Source organism: Prionailurus bengalensis, chromosome A3 (assembly GCF_016509475.1).
Source record: "Prionailurus bengalensis isolate Pbe53 chromosome A3, Fcat_Pben_1.1_paternal_pri, whole genome shotgun sequence".
Classification (NCBI taxonomy): Eukaryota; Metazoa; Chordata; class Mammalia; order Carnivora; family Felidae; genus Prionailurus; species Prionailurus bengalensis.
The window spans coordinates 30,019,496-30,041,249 of record NC_057354.1 but is presented as its reverse complement, the minus strand read 5'-3'; the positions used below and the strand labels follow the sequence as shown (position 1 = coordinate 30,041,249).

Here is a 21,754-nt window from a genome sequence, read left to right as displayed (position 1 = left end):
ATCTTCAAAAAAAAACCAGTCAAGAGAATTAGATCCAGATATTGAAATTAACTAATGGAGAATTTTAAGTAGCTAATAAAAATGCTGAAGAATCAGGGCCGCCTGAGTGGCTCAGTCAGTTAAGTGTCCAGCTTCAGCTCAGGTCATGATCCTGCGGTTCGTGAGTTTGAGCCCTACGTCAGGCTCTGTGCTGACAGCTCAGTGCCTGGAGCCTTCTTTGGATTCTGTGTCTCCCTCTCACTCTCTGCCCCTCCCCCGCTCATGCTCTGTCTCTCCGTCTCTCTGTCTCTCTGTCTCTCTCTCTCAAGGATGAATAAACATTAAAATAAATGCTGAAGAATCTGAACAAAAAGAGAACAGCATATATGAAAAGATGAGAAATTTCAGCAGAGACTTGAAAAGTAGAAAAAGAACTAAATGGAAATGCTAGAAATGAAAAGACTATATCTAAAATGAAGAATTCATTAGATTGTCTTAACAGCAGCCTAGATACAAATGAAGAAGTGTTCTGTAAACTTAAAGATATATCAAAGGCAATTTCTCAACTGAAGGACAAAGAGAAGAGCAGCAAGGGGAGTAGAACAGAGCATCCAGTACCTGTCAAACAATGTCAGATGATCTAACATAGTATAGTTAGAATCCCAAAAGGAGAGTAGAGAGAAAATGCAGCAGGAAATCTGAGTTGATACTGTCCAAGAACTTTCCAAATTGATAAAATCAGTCCACAAATCCATGAAGCTCATTGAACCCCAAGTGGGATAAAAACTACTATACATATGTATAAAAATGACAATAAATTTGTACAGGGATCTCTTGTGGTGAGTTTACAAATGTCCTTAATAAAATTCAAATTCAACAACCAAAAGTATTTAAAAATGCTATTCCAGTCTTTGAGTCTCTAGAAAATCACTGAAAAGGGTGTGATCCATACCTATATTACTTTTTAAAAATTTGCCTTATGCCCCCTTCTCTCAGCTATTTCATAGCTTCCAAACTTCTCTGAAACCCTCTTTTCTCTCCACCATCCAAATACTTTTTCTGCTCATATTTATTTCCCCCTTTGCCAAGATTGTAATCTTAAGCCAGGATTGACATCTGGGCTTTAATTTCCATTGGCCAATCATTGCTGGCAGCTCTTTGATGGCCAGAGAACGTACAGCTCCATGCTTCCTGGTCGGATCCCACAGATCTCAAGAGGGAGAGTGCATACTCCTCTGCGAAGTGTATTTTTTACTTTCATTATTTTTTCCATGAAATATTCTTTTTTCTTTTAAAGGTTTTTTGTTTTTTGGTTTTTTTGAGATAGAGGTAACCAGCAGAGAAGGGGCAGAGAGAGAGGAGGACAGAGGATCCTAAGCAGGCTCTGCGCTGACAGCAGAGAGCCCAAGGCAGGGCTCAAACTCATGAACTATGAGATCATGGTCTGAGCCGAAGTCGGACGCTTAACCGACTGAGCCACCCAGACACCCCTCCATGAAATATTCTTTACAGATGAACTGCACCAGTTCTCACAAACACACTAATTAAACTACAAGGAGGTGCTACTTTTTCATCTACAAAAATGCTAGAAATTTCTAAAAGACTAGATTGAGTTGCCACTTGTCAGAGTAAGAGTGAGGCCTTCAACGGAATAGGTGAAATGCCTGTCTTGAGTGAACATTTGGCATCCCTATCCAGCAATTTCTTTTTTTTTTCTTTTTAATTTTTTTTAACATTTATTTATTTTTGAGAGACAGAGAGAGACAGAGCATGAGCAGGGGAGGGGCAGAGAGAGAGGGAGACACAGAATCTGAGGCAGACTCCAGGCTCCAAGCTGTCAGCACCAGAGCCCTATGTCGGACTTGAACTCACGAATCGCGAGATCGTGACCTAGGCTGAAGTCGGATGCTTAACCAACTGAGCTACCCAGGTGCCCCCAGCATTTTCTTTTTTATTTTTTTAAATGTTTGCTTGTTTTTGAAAGAGCATGCTGCACTAGCGGGGGAGGGGCAGAGAAAGAGGCAGCAGAGAATCTGAAGCAACTCCACGCTGACAGTGGAGAGCCTAATGCAGGGCTTGAATTCATGAACTGTGAGATCATGACCTGAGCAGAAGTTGGACATTCAACTGACTGAGCCACCCAGGTGCCTCCCAGCAATTTCGATTTAGTAATTTATCCTAAGAAATTAAAGATGTCACTGAAGAATGTTCACTTGAAGTATTGTTTATAAAAACTGTAGACAAAGTAAATGTCCAACAATAGGAATTTGGTTAAATAAAACTATTCAGGGGGCACCTGGGTAGCTGTCAGTTGAGCAGCCGGCCCTTAATTTGGTCATGATCTCACAGTTCATGGGATCGAGCCCCACATCTGGCTCTGTGCTGACAGTGCTTGGGGTACTCTTTCTCCCTCTTTCTCAAAATAAATAACTTTTAAAAAAATTATTTTTCTCCCTCTCCGCCCCTCTCTCCCGCACGCATTCTCTAAAAAAAAAAAAAAATCTCAGCGGCCCATTATACTGTCATTTGAAATGATGTTTTAGAATTGGATTTGATATAGGGGTGCCTGGGTGGCTCAGTCAGTTGACCGTCTAACTTTGGCTTAGGTCATGATCTCATGGTCCTTGAGTTCAAGCCCCATGTTGGGCTCTGTGCTGACAGCTTCGAGCCTGGAGCCTGCTTCAGATTCTGTGTCTGCCTCTCTCCACCCCTCACTCACACTCTGTCTCTTTCTCTCTCTGTTCCTCCCCTGCTCGTGCTCTGTCTGTCTCCCTCTCTCTCAAAAATAAACAAACACTAAAAAATTTTTTTAAAAATTGAATTTGATATAGAAAGATGTTCAAAATATATTTAGCAAAAAAGTAAAAGGTATTCCATCTTTGTAAAGTTTGTATGTCTGTGTCTTAGAAACTTTAGGTGATAGTCTTATTGGTCACTTGTTTTCATTTTCCCATTTTTATTGCATTGTGTAATTCATAAAAATACTTTTAAATATTTAAATTGAGCTTTTTTCCCCTCTTGGTCAGTCAGTATAGTGCCTTTGAGGTTTTTTTTGTTTTTTTTTTTTTTTTTGCTTGTTGATTTATTAAATACATAGTCCTTGATCCCTGCTATTTCTTGGATACTGTGCTTATGCTAAAGTCACAGAAACAGGTAGACCTGGCTCCCGCTCATACTATTTAATGGGCTCTTAGGCCAATAATAGCAGCATACTTTGGTAACTGCTATAATTGCAGTGGAACATAAAGGGTAAGGAAAATCATTCTTCCTGGAATTGCTTCCCAGAGCATGTGTGGTGATCAGAGATTTTCCAGACCAAGGAGGAGGCGGTATGAGCATTCTAGCCACAGGGAAGGAACCTGTCTGAGCCCCAGAATCATCTCCTATTCAACATTGAGAGAAGTTGTTCAAATGTGGCTGCTGTCCCCTTGCCTAGTCCTTAAGCCAGCTCAGCTTACCGGTGGTGCCATGGATATGGACTTTGAGCCACCAGAGAGCAGGATGCCAGTGTAGGGCCAAGAGTTCTGACTAAAGTTCAGCATCTTTTGCCACCAGCCAAGAACGAAGGCACACTGACATAGTCTCAGCATTTTCTGACCTTTGCTGCGTATCTGACCTTGATATCTATCTGGGCCTGTCTTCTGGATTTGACTTCAAAGAGTCTGAGCAGATAAACTTTCCCTTCTTCCACATCAAATGCAACTGACCATTTCTACCTACATACACAGTATCCATTGGAAAAGTTGGAGAATACTGTGGTGGAAAAAACAGGCTCTGGGTATCTCCTGCCTAGATATATTTCCACTTCTGCTCCTCTTTAGTATTCTATCCTTAGGTAGATCACTTTACTCTGAAGTGTCTCAGTCTCCTCATGTTTATAGTGAGCATAGAGGAATATAAGGATGTTAGGGTGTTTTAAGACTCTGTGTGTGTGTGCGTGCGCGCGCATTTATGTGGGCATTTCATGTATAATGCTAGTTATTTTTAATATGAGAATTCATTGCATCTTTCATTTCACTCCTAGCATGGAGCTGAAAGCAGTATTTAATGATTCATTCTCTCTTATTCTGTAATTAGTACTAACACACCTGGCTCCCTCGGGGAAATTTTTTGGAACAGAGTGCCCCATCTTTTTTCGTGTATCGTCTAAAACACATAGACTATCTTGGACCCTGGATCAGGGGCACTGATTGGACCTGATAGCAGCAGGTCAGGATCCCAAACTCAGGAGGTCTGGTTTACTGGGCCAAGGCACAGAGGTGGTAGGGTAGGACAGTCTGACCCAGATAATTGTAGATTTCCAGTTACAAATAGGCACATATTTGGGGTTGCCTGGGTGGCATAGTCGGTTAAGCATCAGACTCTTGATCTCGGCTCAGGTCATGATCTCGCAGTTCCTAAGTTGGAGCCCCTCATTGGGCTCTGAGCTGATGGCGCAGGGCCTGCTTGGGATTCTGTCTCTCCTTCTTTCGGCCCTTCCCCCACTTGTGGTCGAGCTTGCTCTCTCTCAAAATAAACAAACTTAAAAAAATATATATGCACATATTTTGTATATATACATATATATAATACGTCTGTAAAAATAGAATGAGAACATTTTCCAAAATGTTTTTCCTTTTAATTTTTTTTTTTTTTTTTTTCATCTTTTTTTTTTTTTTTTTTTTTAAATTTTTTTTTTTTTTTCAACGTTTATTTATTTTTGGGACAGAGAGAGACAGAGCATGAACGGGGGAGGGGCAGAGAGAGAGAGGGAGACACAGAATCGGAAACAGGCTCCAGGCTCTGAGCCATCAGCCCAGAGCCCGACGCGGGGCTCGAACTCACGGACCGCGAGATCGTGACCTGGCTGAAGTCGGACGCTTAACCGACTGCGCCACCCAGGCGCCCCTCCTTTTAATTTTTTTAATGTTTATTCCTTTTTTGAGAGAGAGAGAGAGAGAGAGAGAGAAAATATGCGAGTGGGGGAGGGGCAAAGAGAGAAGGAGACAGATTCTGAAGCAGGCTCCAGGCTCTGAGCTGTCAGCACAGAGGGCTCGAACTCATGAGCTGTGAGATCATGACCTGAGCCAAAGTCAGATGCTTAACTGACTGAGCCACCCAGGTGCCCCGTATTTTCCAAAATGTTAACAGTGATTTTTGTTCTAGATTTTCTGAGTTTCTGTAATAAATGTATATTACTTGTATGTCTGTTTTTAAAGACTTTTTATTAACACAGACTCAGAAAAGAACATAAAACTAATATGTAATTTAATAAGTCATTATAAAGCAAAGCAACAGAGTCTTGCCACCCCAGAAGCAGTCTGAGTGCTTTTTGCCAAACCCATCACCTCTTTCCTACTCCCCGAAGAATAACACTATCATGAATTCTATGGCAATGACCCCTACTTTTCTTTGCAATTTTATCATCAAAATGTGCTTCCAAATGTGCTTCATGTATAATGCTAGTTACACTTTGCATACTATGTATACTATATACATAGTTTAACTTTGCCTGTGTGTGTGTGTGTGTGTGTGTGTGTGTGTGTGTTTACGTTTCTTTTAATCTATAGGTTCTTTTTGTCCCTACCCCCACTTAACTATTTATTAAGGAAATCAGATCATTTATTTTATAGTTATCCTCATTGGGATTTGTTGATCACATTCCTATCATGTAGTTTAACATTTTCCCTGTCTTCTGTATTTCCATATTATTGGTAATTGAACCTAGAGGTTTAATCAGTGTCAGGAATGATTTTTGGAGGGAAAACTACTTCTGAGAGGGTATTCTTTACAAGAAGTATATATGTGTAATTGAATCTCTTTTGATTTTGTGAACAGTCGTTGATGTACGGTCCTTAGGTCTTTAATTGATTAATTAGATCCTTAATTCACCATTGTAAAATGGTAGTATTCCAATTCTATAATTCCTTCTTCATTTATATTCTCTAAAGAGAAATAATTCAGCTTGCTATTTGGTTATGCAGTGGTGGAGTTCATGTGGGAAGAACAGGATAATTGTTTGAATTCTTGCTTTTATTTATCAATTTTCAAAATAAAGTTGGTTCCCAACCATTCCCAAAAGTAACCAATTAGTTCTTTTTAATATATCTCATTTTGAATTCATAGATTTAAACCTATTTGATGTGTTTTTATCCAGTGCAGTTACCATCTTTGCTGATGTTCAGCTTGTTTCATCTTTGGGTAGTAGCTCACTTAAAGTTGGTTACGAATTGTTTTGACACAACCCTAATAGTCCTTGATAACTTCCTTGCCATATACTACGATAAGAGATTCCTGGGTTCTCTTATACATTTCCTGTCCCAGGTCTGGAATCGTCATTTCTCTGATAAGTTCTAGTTTGTTTGGGGAGTGGTATTTTAGCACAACAGTGTAGGTGCTGCGAATGCTCATTGGTACTGGTTTGGTCATTGTTTCTATATCTCTTCAGTGGATAGAAGTAGGAAATTCTCTGTGTGTGTCTTTCTCTCCATATGTATATACAAATATTCTCACATGTATACCTGATTTTTTTATCCCAAATTATATATAAAACATATTCAGAAAGCAGTATCAGCACTGTCACCCATGTGATTACTTAAAATAATTTTAGATACATATACACATATACTTCTGTATTTATTTATAAATAAAATATAGATCATCTGGGCAACAAGCAGCGGAGCCATTAGTAAGAATGTTGTTTACACTAAGAATTCCCAGCAGGGGTCCATTGTGCTCTATGCCTAGGGCCAGTGGACTCAATACCTGGCTAACACGGAGCCCATAGGTCTGAGTACTTGCTTATCCCCGACTGGGAGAGAAGAATGGAGGAGAGCATAAATCCAGCTAGTAAGTTTTAATGCAGCAAACAGAATGCCTGCTGTGAGCAAGGCACTAGGCCAGCACCAACATACAGACACTTAAACTGTGAAATGGGCAGTGAAGATAACTTATCTCAGTACAAATTATCAGCAACTTAAGAATAAGACAAGGATACTATTTGAGTGTCTTAAGCAACTCATAGATGATTTTTTTTTTTTTTTTTTTTTTTTTTTGGTTAACTGATGATGTTTTAAAGGAAAGCCAGTAGCACAAAGCAATGTGTGGTGACTGGGAACCAGAATGAGTTCAGAGAGGAGGCTGAAAAGTAGCTGGGATGGGGAAGGAAAGAGGTTGCACAAAGAGGAGAGTCAACTGGGAAGGGCACACAGTTTCACAATCCTCCCACTGCCACTGGGGGAGGGTGTAAGGGAGGAGAGGGCTCTGGGCCACCCATGGCACCACCCAACTTCTAACTAAGGTCATCTAACTTGTCCTTAAAGCTCCACTGATGTGACCCTTTTGGCACAGGATGTACCATCTTTAAGATACATCATAAATAGGTCCCTCTTTCCAACAAAGATTGCTAAAGGCATTGCTAAGGCATTGGAGTGGCCATTACTGCCCCCCTTTTTTTTAAACAATTTTATTATGCTATAATTTATATACCATAAAATTTGCCCATTTAAATGTACAATTCAGTAGTTTTTAGTGAAATTTACAGAGTTGTACAACCATCACCATAATCGAATTTTAGAATATTTTCATCAACCCAAAAAATTCCCTTGTGTTCACTTGCAGTCAGTCTCTGTTCCTCATTCAAATCACTGATCTACTTTCTGTCTCTATAGATTGGCCTTTTCTGTATATTTCATATAAATGGAGAATACACCAGGTGGTCATTTATATCTGGCCTCTTTCACTTGACATAATGTTTTTGAGGTTCATCTATGTTGTAACATGTATCTGTAGTTTGCTGTTAACTTTTAAAAATGTTTATTTATTGAGAGAGAGGGCGAGTGGGGGAGGTGCAGAGAGAGATGGAGACAGAGGGTCTGAAGCAGGCTCTGTGCTGACAGCTCAAACCTGATGTGGGACTTGAACTCACAAACCATGAGATCGTGACTTGGGTCGAAGTCTGATGCTTAACCAGCTGAGCCACAACAGGCTCCCCTGCTGTTAACTTTTAAAACATTTAAACAGTCTGGTATTTTGAGATCTGATTCATGATTCTAAAGTACTTGAGATCTGATTCATGTTTCTAAAGTACTTCTTAATATAACCAAATGCATTATCCTTTTCATTTTCTTCATAGGATTTGGTGGCTTTTGAACATCAGTGGACTAGCTTCTTTGCTAATTTTGATACAGAAATTCCTTTCCTGCTGGAACTTTCTGAATCTCAAGCGGGTGAGGTATGTAAGGGAAGGGTCAAAGAGAAAGAAAAACCTGATTAACTTATTGTTTCTATTTTTGTTTTGTTAATTTTTTCAGAATACAACACTACTGATCCTAATATGTTTATTCTTTCCTTATGCTTTGTTGTATGCTGTATAGAAGTCTTTAACCCCCATGCCAACCTACCAACATCTATAAGGAAGTTGGGTGTTTGGTACCAGCTCCTATATAAGATGGATAGTCATTTTTCAGTATCATGATACCTCTGTCAGCAAGGAATTCTATTGGGCAGTAGTTGATAAGCCTAGACATAATTTTCCACATGTGAGTAGCACACCTTTGTCAGTTGAGTGTCTAGGTAAATTTTTTTTTCCACGCAAACAATGATGAAGTTACTAGATTCAGGGTAAGATTCACTCCAGGAGTAAACAGTGGTATCTAAATCAAGAACCGAGGCATAGGCCAGTGCCCAAAACTAGTCAGTAAGAAGGATCAGAAGACAAATCTTGAGCTTGCACTTGAGCCTACTTTGGTTTTGCACGCCAGTCCTCAGCTCCCCTGTGCTACACTGACTCCTGATCTTTGGAGCTGGCATTGACCTTTGTTGTCATGCATCTCACTTTTACGTATGTTATAAACGCCACCAACACATTGCTATTATTTTTGTTTAAGCAGTCAGTTCTCCTTTTAATCTCATTTTAATCCTTTCTAAGAAGATTTAAGTAATAAAAAAAAATCTTATATATTTGCCCATGTAGTTACTGTTTTTGATGCTCTTCATTCCTTTGTGACGATCCATATTTCCATTTGGTATGATTTCCTTCTCCCTGAAGTGTCCATTAATATGTTCCATAGTGAAAACCTTCTGATGATGAATTCTTCCAACTTGTATAGTTCTGAAAAAATATCTGTATTTCACCTTCATTTTTGGGAGACATTTTGCCACATATAGAATTCTTGGTTGACCGTTTTTTCCTTTTTGTACCTGGAAGATGCTGTTCCACTGTCTTCTCACTTGCATTGTTTCTGATGGTCTGTTCTTTTGTGTTTATCTTTGTTCCTCTCTGTATAACTGTTTTTTTTTTCTCCTCTAGCAGCTTTTAAATTTTTCTCTTTTTTTACTGGTTTTGAGTTGATTCTGATGTGTCTCACTATAATTTTCTTTATGTTTCTTGCGCTTGGCTCTTGTTGAGCTTCTTGGATCTGTGGATTCATAGTTTTCATCTAGTTTGGGAAGTTTTTGGCCATTATTTGTTCAGATATTTTTTCTGTCCATCTTTTTTTTCAGAGACTCTAGTTACCTCTATATTAGGCCACATGAAGTAGTCCCACATTTCACCAGTGCCCTTTTTAGTTTTCTGGATTATTTTTTCTCTCATTACTGTGGTTCCTAGAGTAAAAGATACTCAAAAAGGTATATTCTGTGACATGTCACTCCTTGTTTCCTATCACCTCCTTCTCATTCACTCCCTTACTCCACCATTTTCCACCTACTCTACTACCAGTAGATAACAAATCTCTTCATTTCTGATTTGTCTTTTTTTTTTCTTTTGCACACATGAGCAGATACATGTGTATTTTCTTATGTCCTCTTGTTTTTTTCATTGAAGGGCAACATACGTGTAGTCATTTTCACTTTTTCACTTAACAAGAAAATATCCTGCAACTTTCTCCAAGTCAGTTCATTGAGATCTTCTCATTCTTTGTTATGATTCATAGTTTACTACTGTGTGGATTTGTAATTTATTCAGCCGTTCTCTTATGTGTGCTTATTTAGGTTGTTTTCAATATTCTGCCATTGCAAACAGTGCCATAGTAAATAACTTTGTGCTTATGTATTTTCATATTGTTGGAGGTTTGTATACCTAGTAATGCGATTGCTGGGTCACAAGGTAAGTGCACATCTAGTTGTGTTAGCTATTGCCAAATTTCTCTTCAGAAGGGTTGACCAATTTGCATTCCCACCAGCTGTATATGAGAGTGCCTGTTACACCACAGCCTCACCAACAGGATGTATTGTCACACTTTTTAATTTCTCACCATCTCGTAGATAAGAAATGGTATGTCAGTATTATTTTAATTTGTATTTTTCTAATAATGAGTAAGCTTGAACTTTTTTTCATGTTTGAAGGCCACTTTATATTTTATTTTCATATGTTTTTTTTCCCGTTTTAGTATTAGAACGGAACTAGAGGAAATAGTGATCGAATGATCCTCATAGGTTATTAGGATTACTTGAGACAATACATTTAAGTGTCTATCACAGTAGAGGTAAACCTCAGTAAAATATAGCTATTATTTTAATATAGAGAGAGTTTTTACAGATCAGTAAGATCTGTAAACACCAAAACTCAAATTGATGAACATCCAGAGGATGTAAACAGTTAATTACCAAAGGGAAATCCAGATAGCCATTGAACATATTTGAATATATACTCTATTTCATTAGAAATCAAAGGAATGTATAATACAGCTGCAGTGAGGTACCATTTTTCATTTATCGAGTTGGAAAATATATTTTTAAATGGACATTTAATCGACAGTGCTTATGAGTTTACCCTGAGATAGGCACACTCATGTATGGTAAGTGGAAGTGTATATTGATAAAACTTTTTTGAAAAACAATTTGGCAATATAGTTTTGCCTTTTTACCGTATAATTTCATTTCCATATCTGCTTTAAGAAAATAAAGCTGCAAATAAAACTTATGAAAAGTTGCTTATTGTAGTATTATAAGAAACATAGATTTCTAAGAATAGAGGGCTATTTAATAAACTTTGGTACAGCCATATGCTATGGATGTACCATAGAAAAAAGATAGGAAGAAAATTTACCAGAAAGTTAACAGTTCTTAGATTGTTATATTTTAAAATAAGCATATATTACTTACATAATCAGAGCAAGAGGTAAACGATAGATGTTTTTTAAGAGGATTAAAATTGCATTTTGAAATTTTGACCCTTTTGACATAGTCCCTGCGTATCAATTTTTGGTTAAGTGTTTAGCCTAGCACTTTACATACCAATGCTGAGAAATACTTCTGTGCTTTCCTGAGAAACTTCTTTCTGTGTATTTCTAAGTTCTGTGGATTCTCTCTTAATGCTGATTTTAAATTAGTATGTTAGAATTAATGTATATTCCCTTATTAGTAATGTAGAAAAACAGGGGTGCCTGGGTGGCTTAGTGGGTTCAGTGTCTGACCAGCTCAGGTGATGATCTCATGGTTCGTGGGTTCAAGCCCATGTTGGGCTCTCTGCTGTTGGCACAGAGTCTGCTTTGGATCTTCTGTCCTCCTGTCTCTGCCCCAGCGTGCGCTTGCTCACTTTCTCTTTCTCAAAAATAAACATTAAAAAAAAGAAATGTAGAAAAAAACAAATTTTTAATAGAAGGGAAAATTCCTACATGATTAGTATCTTGGACCATAGATGATGGTTGGTCCAATTTTGTTTCAATAATTAAATCATAAAATTTGACAAGAATTTTTCTTTACCTTTCTTTTTCTCTTGCAGCCATTTGTCTATTTCTGTTGCTGTTTGTTAGTTACTTGTCCCCCAAATTCATGTTGCTTTCTACCACATATGTCCTTCCATGTTCTTACAATAATCTATAAACACATCTCTCTCTCTCTCATTCTCTCTTTCCAATACACACATACACACTCTATACCTACACACATACATATATGAGAGATTTGTGATTGTTTTATAAAATTGTGATATAATACAGTGTTGGCTTCTTTTTTAGCCATTCAGAAGTTACTTCAGTCATGGAATGATCTCCAGCCATATAACTGAAAACAGGTAGGTTTCTTGGGGAAGAAAGGTGAATGATGTTAGAGAAATGGGGTTTAACAAGGGAAGTGGATGTGAGGGAGCATCTAAGTCCAGAAGGTAGAGTCAGGAAAATATAGACTGACTTTGGTCATCATAGGTTAAGAAATGCATACTCTGAAAAATCGTCCATTTCACTGCTTTTGTGTATATGTGTGTATATATATGTATGTGTGTGTGTGTGTATGTATATATATATTAATATAGATTTATAGCAAACTAGTTTTTAAAACATTGTAGCTTGCTGAAATCTTAAGAAAGGAATTTTATATTCCATCCCTACCCCAGGAAAGCTAGGAAGTAGGATGTCCATGGGCTGGGCAGGGATCCTCATTTGTGGAGAGTAAAAGGGCTCTGGCAATAAAGGTCCAGCCCCAGGAAGACAAGAGAGTATCAGGGTTGCTGCATTTTGTTTTCTTGTGGTTTTTCCTTTAGCACCTCTCTTTGTCACGGTAATCCGGAGGGCCCAGCCTGGGATGGGATCAAAGTAGATCAAAGTAGATTTTTCCTCTCTTTTATTTCCTAATTCCAATCCAGTGTGAAATGAGACAGATTACACTGGTTGAAGAGTCACTTAACTTGAATTAAGCTTCAGAAGAAAAATCAGTTATGTTTACTTTTAAGAGCCCCTGTTTGCCTGAAGCTTAAGGAGGTATTTTTAAGAGTAATACAAAGAAATGTAAACACTTTTCCACGTGACACACACTAAGGGCAATTTAAAGAAAGGATCAGGGATAAAGGAAACTGTCTTAATCTGTTTTAGCTACCATGACAAAAATTCCATAAACTGGGTGGCTTATAAACAAAAAAACATTTATTTCCCACAGTTTGGAGGCTAGGAAGTCCAAGATCATGGCACTGTGAGATCCAGTGTCTGATGAAGGCCTGCTTCCTCATTTCACTATAAACTCATATGGCAGAAAGGGCAAGGGATCTCTCAGACCTCTTTTATAAGAGCCTTTTTTATAATACCATTCATGTGGGATCTGCCCTTATGGCTTAATCACCTCCCAAAGGCTATACCTCCTAATACCATCGCTTTGGGGGTTAGGATTTTAACCTATGAATTTTGTGGGGATATATTCAATACATAGCAGAAACTATTTTTTAAAAATACCCTTGGGGCGCCTGGGTGGCTCAGTCAGTTAAGTGTCCCACAGTTCGGCTTAGGTAATGATCTTATGGTTCGTGAGTTGGAGCCCCAGGTCAGGCTCTGTGCTGACAGCTCAGAGCCTGGAGCCTGCTTTGGATTCTGTGTCTCCCTCTCTCTCTCTGCCCCTCCCCCACCTCAAAAATAAATAAACATTAAAAAAATAATAAAAGAAAATAAAAATACCCTTTAGTCACTGACTGTTGTTGAGAACATATGACATACTAAACAAGAGAAACATGGTTAAAAAGTAAACCAGCCACGGGGATGCCCAGCTGGCTCAGTTGGTAGAGCATGGTCATGATTTTGAGCCCCAAGTTGGGCATAGAGATTACATTTTTAAAAAATTAAAATTCAAAAATAAACTAGTCATGGTCTTTGCCCTCATGGAGTGAGTATATAGTGTGGTGGAGAAATAAGACCTTAATCAAGCAACCTCACAAAAAAATATAATTACAAACTCTGGTGCCATGAAGGAAAAAAGAACTTGGTACTGTGAAGACCATAGCTGGGAGCATGAACTCCTCTGGGAGGAAATCTGAATGATGAGCAAAGATAATTAAGGGAGGGGCTCCTGGGTTGGCTGTCAGTGGAGCGTGTGACTCTTCATCTTGGGGTTGTGAATTCAAGCCCCACATGAGGTGTAGAGATTACTTTAAAGTAAAATCTTTAAAAAAAAAAAAAAAAAAAAAAGGAGAAAAGCACCCTGAGATGAGAACATAAGAAACATAAAAGAGGATGAGTTTGGTAGGACATAGGAGTTGGAGGAGAGTGGCCTTTCGTGGAGCCAAAGAAGTTGAATGTAGATCATCTTTCACCATGTGAAAGATTTCAGTCCTCCTGAAAGTAACATAAAGGCATTACAGTCTTTGCATGTGTAAAAGGTTGTGCTCTCTGCATTGTGGAGAAGAGACTGTAGGAGAGCGAGAGTGGAAGCAGGGTAGCTGTGCGGAAGCATTCTAGTTGTCTAGGGAGGAAATGATGGCAGCATGGACGAGGCTTGTAACCATGTGAATTGAGGGAAATGGACAACTAGTGAGTTGATTGATTGGATTTAGAGGGTTAAGGAGGCCTAAGGGGGCCTCTCAGGTCTGGCTCAGTCCCTGGATGGATACTGATTTCAGGGGAACAGGTATAGTGGGGTAGATCATGAAAGAGGAGAGGAGAGGCAGATAGCTGAAAGTAAAACCCTAGGAATATTCTGAGGCAGATAGAAGAGGAGAATGGCTGATGAAGGAGACTGAAAAGCAACAGCTTTTGCAGGGAAAGGGTGTCCGGTGCTTCTGAGAGACCAAGGAGGGGCAGGCTGAAGGCTGCCTAGTGGATTGGCTATTTGCTATGTGAAAGTCATTTGGTGACTTTTGCAAGAGTAATTTGAGTGAAGTGACTGAGGGGGTCAGTTGAAGTGGGCTGAGAAAAAAGAAAGTAACAGCAACAACAACAACAACAACAACAAAAACACAAAAAGACAAGTCTAACCAAGAGAGGAGACAGAAGAAGGGGACACAAGCAAGTCAGGTGGATGTGGTAGTGATGACATTCGTAGCCCTACTCTCCTCTTCCCATCCTAAAAGCTACTCCAAATAGTTAATGCCTCTGTTGTCTGCCTACAGTCTATCACAACTGCTATCATCCTTTAAAATTTCTGTTTCCACTAAAATGCTATTGTGTGAAACTGGATTCTTGCTCCATCTCTGCACCATGGACAGCAGATTTACAGAACTTTCTCCTTAAGAAGTAGGACAAGCTGAAAATATAAACCTGGCTTGGATTTAGTTATGTCCCTAAATGATCTCTATGGGTCAGTAGGAGGAGTCAGAGACATCTGGCATCCATTCCCACCCAGTAGGGAGTGTTAGGGGGGCTGTATTGACCACTTTGTTCAGACCGCAGGACACCACTCTGAAAACCCCAAGAACCCACTCACTGGGAAATTGTCCTGGCCAGGAATCTCTTTTCTTTTTTTTTTGTTTTTTTTCTTTTGTTTTTATTTATTTTTGGGACAGAGAGAGACAGAGCATGAACGGGGGAGGGGCAGAGAGAGAGGGAGACACAGAATCGGAAACAGGCTCCAGGCTCCGAGCCATCAGCCCAGAGCCCGACGCGGGGCTCGAACTCACGGACCGCGAGATCGTGACCTGGCTGAAGTCGGACGCTTAACCGACTGCGCCACCCAGGCGCCCCAGGAATCTCTTTTCTAATCACATTTCTGGTTTGCCACTCTAGCCCTAATAGGCAGCCATTCGTTCTCTTTGGTAATCACTCCACACGAGAAAACCTGAACGCTGGCAACTTTAACTTCCCTTCTGAAGGGCACCTGGTACGCAGCACTGGTCCCAGTGGGAGCTTTGCCAAACACATGGTGAGTGGCTTGACTACCTGGTGTTTAATTGGTTTTATTATTAAATAGGAAAGAGGGGAAGTTAAGGGTAACCTTTCTGGTTAGTGTATTGATTTAACCTTGAACTTGAAGTTGTTTTGGAGTGAAGTGATTGCAAACTGACTGTATTTATAGAAGTACTAGGTATAATTTGAAAACATCATAGTTAATTTTTAAATATTTGAAGGAAAAAGGTTAAAAAAATACTTCCACAAACCAAACTCTTTAAGTTGTCATAGTAGTATTGTCAGTAGAATAAGAATTTTAAATTAACTTGGAAATAGAGTCATCCAAGCCTAAGTTTGTTTTGTCTTAACTGTTACATTTCAGGACATAAACCTTGAGGGTCACTGTTCTTGTATTGAGGGTGCCAGGGAGAAGACTTTTGCATTTGGTGGTAAATTGTCTACTATGTTCTTTTAAAGGAAACATTAGACTGAAATGTGAGACTCTAGTGATTGTAAAAGTCCATGGAATTTTGATTATTTTCAGAATGTTCCTGACAATCAGGAAAGCTGGGGAGGTAGGTACTATTGTTTAGTTTTGACTGGAGAACATGAGACCTAGTCTCTCTGGACTGAAACCTCAAATCTGTCTCCAAGCCAGTCAGGAACATAGGGCTGCTCGAATAGATATGCTGTCAGGATCTTACTGCCCTGTAATGGGAGGGCTCAGGCCTCATTTCAACCTCCCCCCACCCAGAGCACCCTTGGAATATACAGAAAATGCCAAATGGCATAGGCTTCTTTGTGTAATCTTATTTGTTGACTCTACATGTTAAATTAAAACTTAAGGAGACTAGCTGATTTCTGCCTCTGGGAAGATGGAGTAGACCTACTTCTTCCTATTCCTTCTGCTAAGTACAACTAAAAACCCTGGACACTATATATAAAAGAAACATAGGAAGGTAGAAGAAGTAGGCTGGCTGAGGACCTTAGGACCAAAGGGACAAAATGGCAGTGAGTTTTCTGGGCTTCCTTTTTGCCTATATATCCCATACTGGATATTGGAAAGCTGACAACCCAGAAATGCCAATAGGCACAGACCTAGAAAGCCCTAAGTAAAGCATCTTTTCTCTGGTGGAAGGACTAGGAAGGGGACAGCCTAACAAGACAGAAAACTTTCAGGGTGCCTGGGTGGCTCAGTCAGTTAAGCGTCTTACTTCGGCTCAGGTCATGATCTCGTGGTTTGTGGATTTGAGCCCCGTGTCAAGCTCTGTGCTGACAGCTTGGAGCCTGGAGCCTGCTTCAGATTCTGTGTCTCCCTCTCTCTGCCCCTCCCCCGCTCATGCTCGCACGCACGCTCTCTCTCTTTCTCTCTCAAAAAATAATATTCAAAAAATTTAAAAAAAAATTTTAGATAACAGCTATTCTATTCCTGCCAAACCCTTCAGAAAATATTTCCATCTACCCCTGCCAACAAGAGCTGAGTGAAGAGCCTAGATATCCACCCTTGCCAGGCTGTAACAGGGCACCATTACCTTACCCCCACCCCTGTCAGTATTAGAGAAGGCCCAGTAGGGGGCCATGACTTTCATCCCCACTGGGCACCAGTGTACCCTCCCTCCCCCTGCGGTATCAGTGGAGACTTGGATGTACACCACTATCCAGCAGTAACGAGGTGTTCTTCCTTGGGGTGGTATCATTGGAGGCCAGTGGAGAGTCAGGACTTCCACCACCACTCAGCTATAACAAGGCCATCACTTACCCATAGTGTCTGTGACTCTCCCAAGCCAGGGTGGTGTCACTAGAGGCATACTGGGGAACCTAAACTCCTATTCTGCCCAGCAGTAACAAGGAGCATGTGCTCTCGAGCGTGCGCATACACACACACACACACACACACACACACACACACACACTCTGGGTGTCAGTAGAGTCTGTATGGAGAACCTGGACTTAACGCTCCTACCAGGCAGTAACAAAGCAATGTGCTCCCCTATTCACCCACAGAAGCAGTGTCAAAGAAGGGCTACTAAAGTGCAAGATTTCAGTAAGATCCAGGGCAGACTTCCACTTTCGGTGCTAACACATAAAGAGCTTAGAAATCATCTCTCCCATCCTTACAAGAAAAAAGCTAAAAAACCTAAAACCAACAACTTTTCTTGGGCTCATCAAAGAACTGAAGTCTCAAGGCAAATACACTCCAAGATCTAGAGGGGTGAGTCGAGAGAGTCACAGCCAATGTCTGCTTACCTGGAGCAGAAGCCACATGTAAATAACAATTTTGATGAACTCCTGGAGGCTACGTATGGACTAGAGTGAGAGAGGAAGACAACTGCAGAATGTACGGAGGGCCACACACACCTGTGGGTTTAATTCTTTCTGTACACCTACACCTACAACTGCTCTTCAAAACAATCTATTAAGTTTTTTTTAATTTTCCAAGTTCTTTGTAGAACTTTTTATAATAATTGGGGATCTTTATTTTATAAACTCAGAAACTTAATGAGGTCAAGGAACTTATATGAGATTTGGTCCTGGGATGGAGGTGGGGGGTCTGAGATTATGACCTTTCATCTTCATTCATCTCTTTTTCAGTGTAACATACTTACACTTTCCACTTCTGTGCCATTTATGAATAATTTACAGATTAATCAGTGACAGGTAAAACATGCAAATCCAGATTATCTGAGTAGTTGTACATTATATATGTAAATTCTCTTGTACTGATTTCTTTTAATGTATCAGTAAATTAGATGTGAAATTTACTTATACAAATTTATGATATAATCTCAGGAAGCTGGTTTGAAACACATGGCATCTTTAAAAAAAACTTGAGTTAGGAGAAATTTGGAGTCCAGGGAACATGTTTTATTGAGGAAATATGTCCATTAACCAACAATTAGAAATATGTACATGCATTTTTATTTAGGATCATGGTAATATTGATCATGTTCATGATGGTGAATTACAGAGTAGTCATAACAAGTCCTTAATACAAATCTTTGGATTCACGGTGTTCACAATATTACAGAAAAAATGCCATGCATTCTCTTGTGACTTCCTTAAACATTGGAGTAGAAGGAATATTTGTGTCACATTTAGCTATTTTTTTAATATATTGTGCTAATTTCTTTTCCTTTAGCTCCTATAGTAGCATTTTTTTTGTTGTTGTTTTATACCTGATATCCTGGGAACCCTGATGAGATGCTGGATTTTCACAAGAGAAAAGGACATCTTTATCTACTTTTGTATAAATGAACTAAACAAAGAAGAATAAGAATTTTTAAATCTAGGAAACTTATTTTCTTTTCTCCAAGGCCTGTGTATAGAGATGAAATACAAATGAATATGGGGACCTGGGGAGCACCCTCTTTGAATTTATAGCTCCCCCACACATCTGCCTGTCATGTTGGCCAAGGTCCTCACTGTGAAAGTTCTAGACTATTAATGGAAGTCAAAATCCAAGCATATTTCCTCTTTTCCTTCTAAGATGTGAATTCATTAGCATCATGGGCTGACCCGACAGCAACCTCACAATGTAGCCAAGGTTAAAAACACACACACACACACACACACACACACACAAAATACCATTGGAAAAACAACAGCTAAACGTGACCTTTTCCTCTGTGCCTTTAAAAAATAATAAATCAGCTGTTGGTGAAATAAAATTGATTTCCATTAACTATACACTTTTCGTTTCTCTAACAGTACACACCTAAGTCCCTGCTCCTTTTTGCTCTTACTTTTTTCTGACATCCAGGTAGTACAGTGCGTCTCACCGAAGGGGCCCCTTGCCTGTTCAAGAACATACTTTTTCGGAGCTACCCACGTTCCTTACTTGGGTAAGTTCTTGTAAGTTATCATCTCATCAACTTACCTAATGAGTACTTTCTCCCATGAACTAGATAAAAGTGGACTCACAGTTTACTGCTTTCCTCAGGAGCTTAAGATATCCACTTTGTCAGCCTCCAACTCCCTCTCTGATTCCAGAAGGAGAGTTGATGTGCCTAACACATTTCTCAAAGAATGTATTTCAGGAGGAACAATTATCAGCTCAGGATGTATATAGTCTAACCATATGTGAGACCATGTGCTCAGTGTCAGAGGGAGGGCAAAGATGAGTAAGACCTAGTAGGGGATAGCAGGAGGTGTGGGCTACAGTGGGACTTTGGATGACTCAGCCAGATGCCTGCTGTTCTGTGAGGAAGGACCATGGTAGAAGGCTACCTGTGGACTGGGAACATTCACAGGAGCAAGTGTTCCATGCTGCAGGGCCATACAGAAAGGTTAGGCCCACTAGAGCTGCTCTCCTTGCTAGGGTAACTAGAAGTTGCAGACATCCAAAGAGGTATAGAGAAGAATCTCTAGAATGAATGAGGATCTCAGCACTGTTCCACAGAGGGTATAGCAGAAACCAGGTTTTTACCTGGGTGTTGCCGTATAAGCCAGAAGATTCTGAAAGAAGCATGATAATTAAGGGTCAGCTAATTAAGGAAACAATAAAAGAGTCAGAACTGAGCCTACTTAATTATACCTCTTAATTAAGAAAATTAAAAGCAAAGGCAAAAACATTCCAGAGCCTGAAATTCCCCATGTCTTCTCTGGTGTTTAGTGATGACAAAATCAGCGTCAGGAGTGAAGGACTAGGAGGATACCGGGCGAAGCTGGGTTTCTCTCTTGTGTGTGCTTGTACTGTATTTAACCCAAAAGAAAAAAAAATGTAATTCTTGACATCTTCAAATTACGAAATTGTAGTCTCCTTGTGAAATGTTTGCATGTCTTGTGATCTTGTCACCCTTAATTCATGGTTCTCTTTTCACAGGTGATGAGAGTAAGCTGCCCAAGAAAACTGAACAAATGTAAGTCTTCATTTCTATCTTCTTTTTTCTTTTTTTTTTTTAATTTTTATTTATTTTTGAGAGAGAGAGATACAGAGCAAGCGGAGGAGGGGCAGAGGGAAAGGGAGACAGAATCCCAAGCAAGCTCCACGCTGCCAGTGCAGAGCCCGATGTGGGGCTTGAACTCACAAACCATGAGATCATGACCCGAGCCAAAATCAAGAGTCGGACACCCAACCAACTGAGCCACCCAAGTGTCCCTCTTATTTTTTCTTTCTCAAAGTTGAGTTACTCTGAAGAAGTGGCTGTCCCACTTTGAGATCAGCAATGGGTGGGAGTGAGCAGAGTGAAGTAGTGAGCAGAGCTTTAGTTCCCAGCCCCTGTCCCTCAGCATGGAGTCCTGCTGTCTTTGATATGTGCTCCTCTCTCCAGAACTCAGAGACTTCCTCTCTGCACACCTATGCATTTCAATGGCCTGACTCTTCTATGTCTTCTACATAGTACATTTTTTATCAGAGGCTTTCCCACAAATGAAACATCCTAAAATGCATTGGGAGAATCTGTGAAACCCCATCTGGTCTGAGCAGTGTTTCCTCTGGAGTTGACTCTCAGGCTTAGGGATCAGCGCTAGGATCTGAACTTAGGCTGTGCAACTTTAGAAAGGTCCTAGTGTTAACTTCTCTCCCCCCACATATAACAGGAAACCGAAGATAAGAAATAAACTCATTAATGTTTGTGTTAGTCTGCTTGGGCTACCATAACAAAATATCAGAGATTGGGTCGCTTAAACAGCAGAAATGTATTTTCTCACAGTTCTGGAGGCTAAATGTCCAAGTTCTAGGTCCAGCAGTGTTGGTCTCTGGTGAGGCCATTCTCCTTGAGTTGCAGACCACCACTTTTTGCTGTGTCTTTACCTGGCCTGTCCTCTGTGCTCTAGTGGAGAAACAGAAGTCTTTGATGTCTCTTCCTCTTCTTATAAGGATACCAGTCCTACTGGATTAGTGCTCTACTCTTATGATCTCATTTAACTTTAATGACCTTCTTAAAGGTCCTATCTCCAAATACAATCACATTGAGGGTTAGAGCTTCAATATGAATTTTAGAAGGAAACAATTCAATCCATAACAATGCTGAAACTATTGAATTCCAAAAAGGAATTTTCCTTTAAAAATACAAACATAATAGAGTTCTGTTATTACCTAGTTAAATATTCCAACATAAACTACTATGGTCTAGACAAGTGCTTCCCAAAGGCCAATAGTGACAGGCCACAGAGAATCATCTAAGGATCTTTTTATAAATATATGATCCTCAGGCTATAGTAGTTCCCAGAATTACCCCTACCCCTCTGGGGTAGGAAACACTAAACTGTATTGGAAAAAGTATAATGTGAGGAATATAGTCAGACTACAGAATATTTGGAAAACTGAAAAG

The 21,754-nt window shown here is 39.7% G+C and overlaps 1 protein-coding gene across 3 annotated transcripts in view; it reads left to right on the top strand.

Moving 5' to 3' along the window:
• The window catches only part of DNAAF9 (dynein axonemal assembly factor 9), a 132,012-nt gene that overhangs the window by 36,613 nt on the left and 73,645 nt on the right, over window positions 1-21,754 (top strand). For all 3 annotated transcript variants that reach the window (XM_043602786.1, XM_043602785.1, XM_043602784.1), the window contains exons 8-12: window positions 8,093-8,191; window positions 11,919-11,974; window positions 15,381-15,516; window positions 19,243-19,324; window positions 20,305-20,341. In XM_043602786.1, coding sequence (XP_043458721.1) covers window positions 8,093-8,191; window positions 11,919-11,974; window positions 15,381-15,516; window positions 19,243-19,324; window positions 20,305-20,341 — 410 coding nt within the window. The remainder of the gene's footprint in view (window positions 1-8,092; window positions 8,192-11,918; window positions 11,975-15,380; window positions 15,517-19,242; window positions 19,325-20,304; window positions 20,342-21,754) is intronic.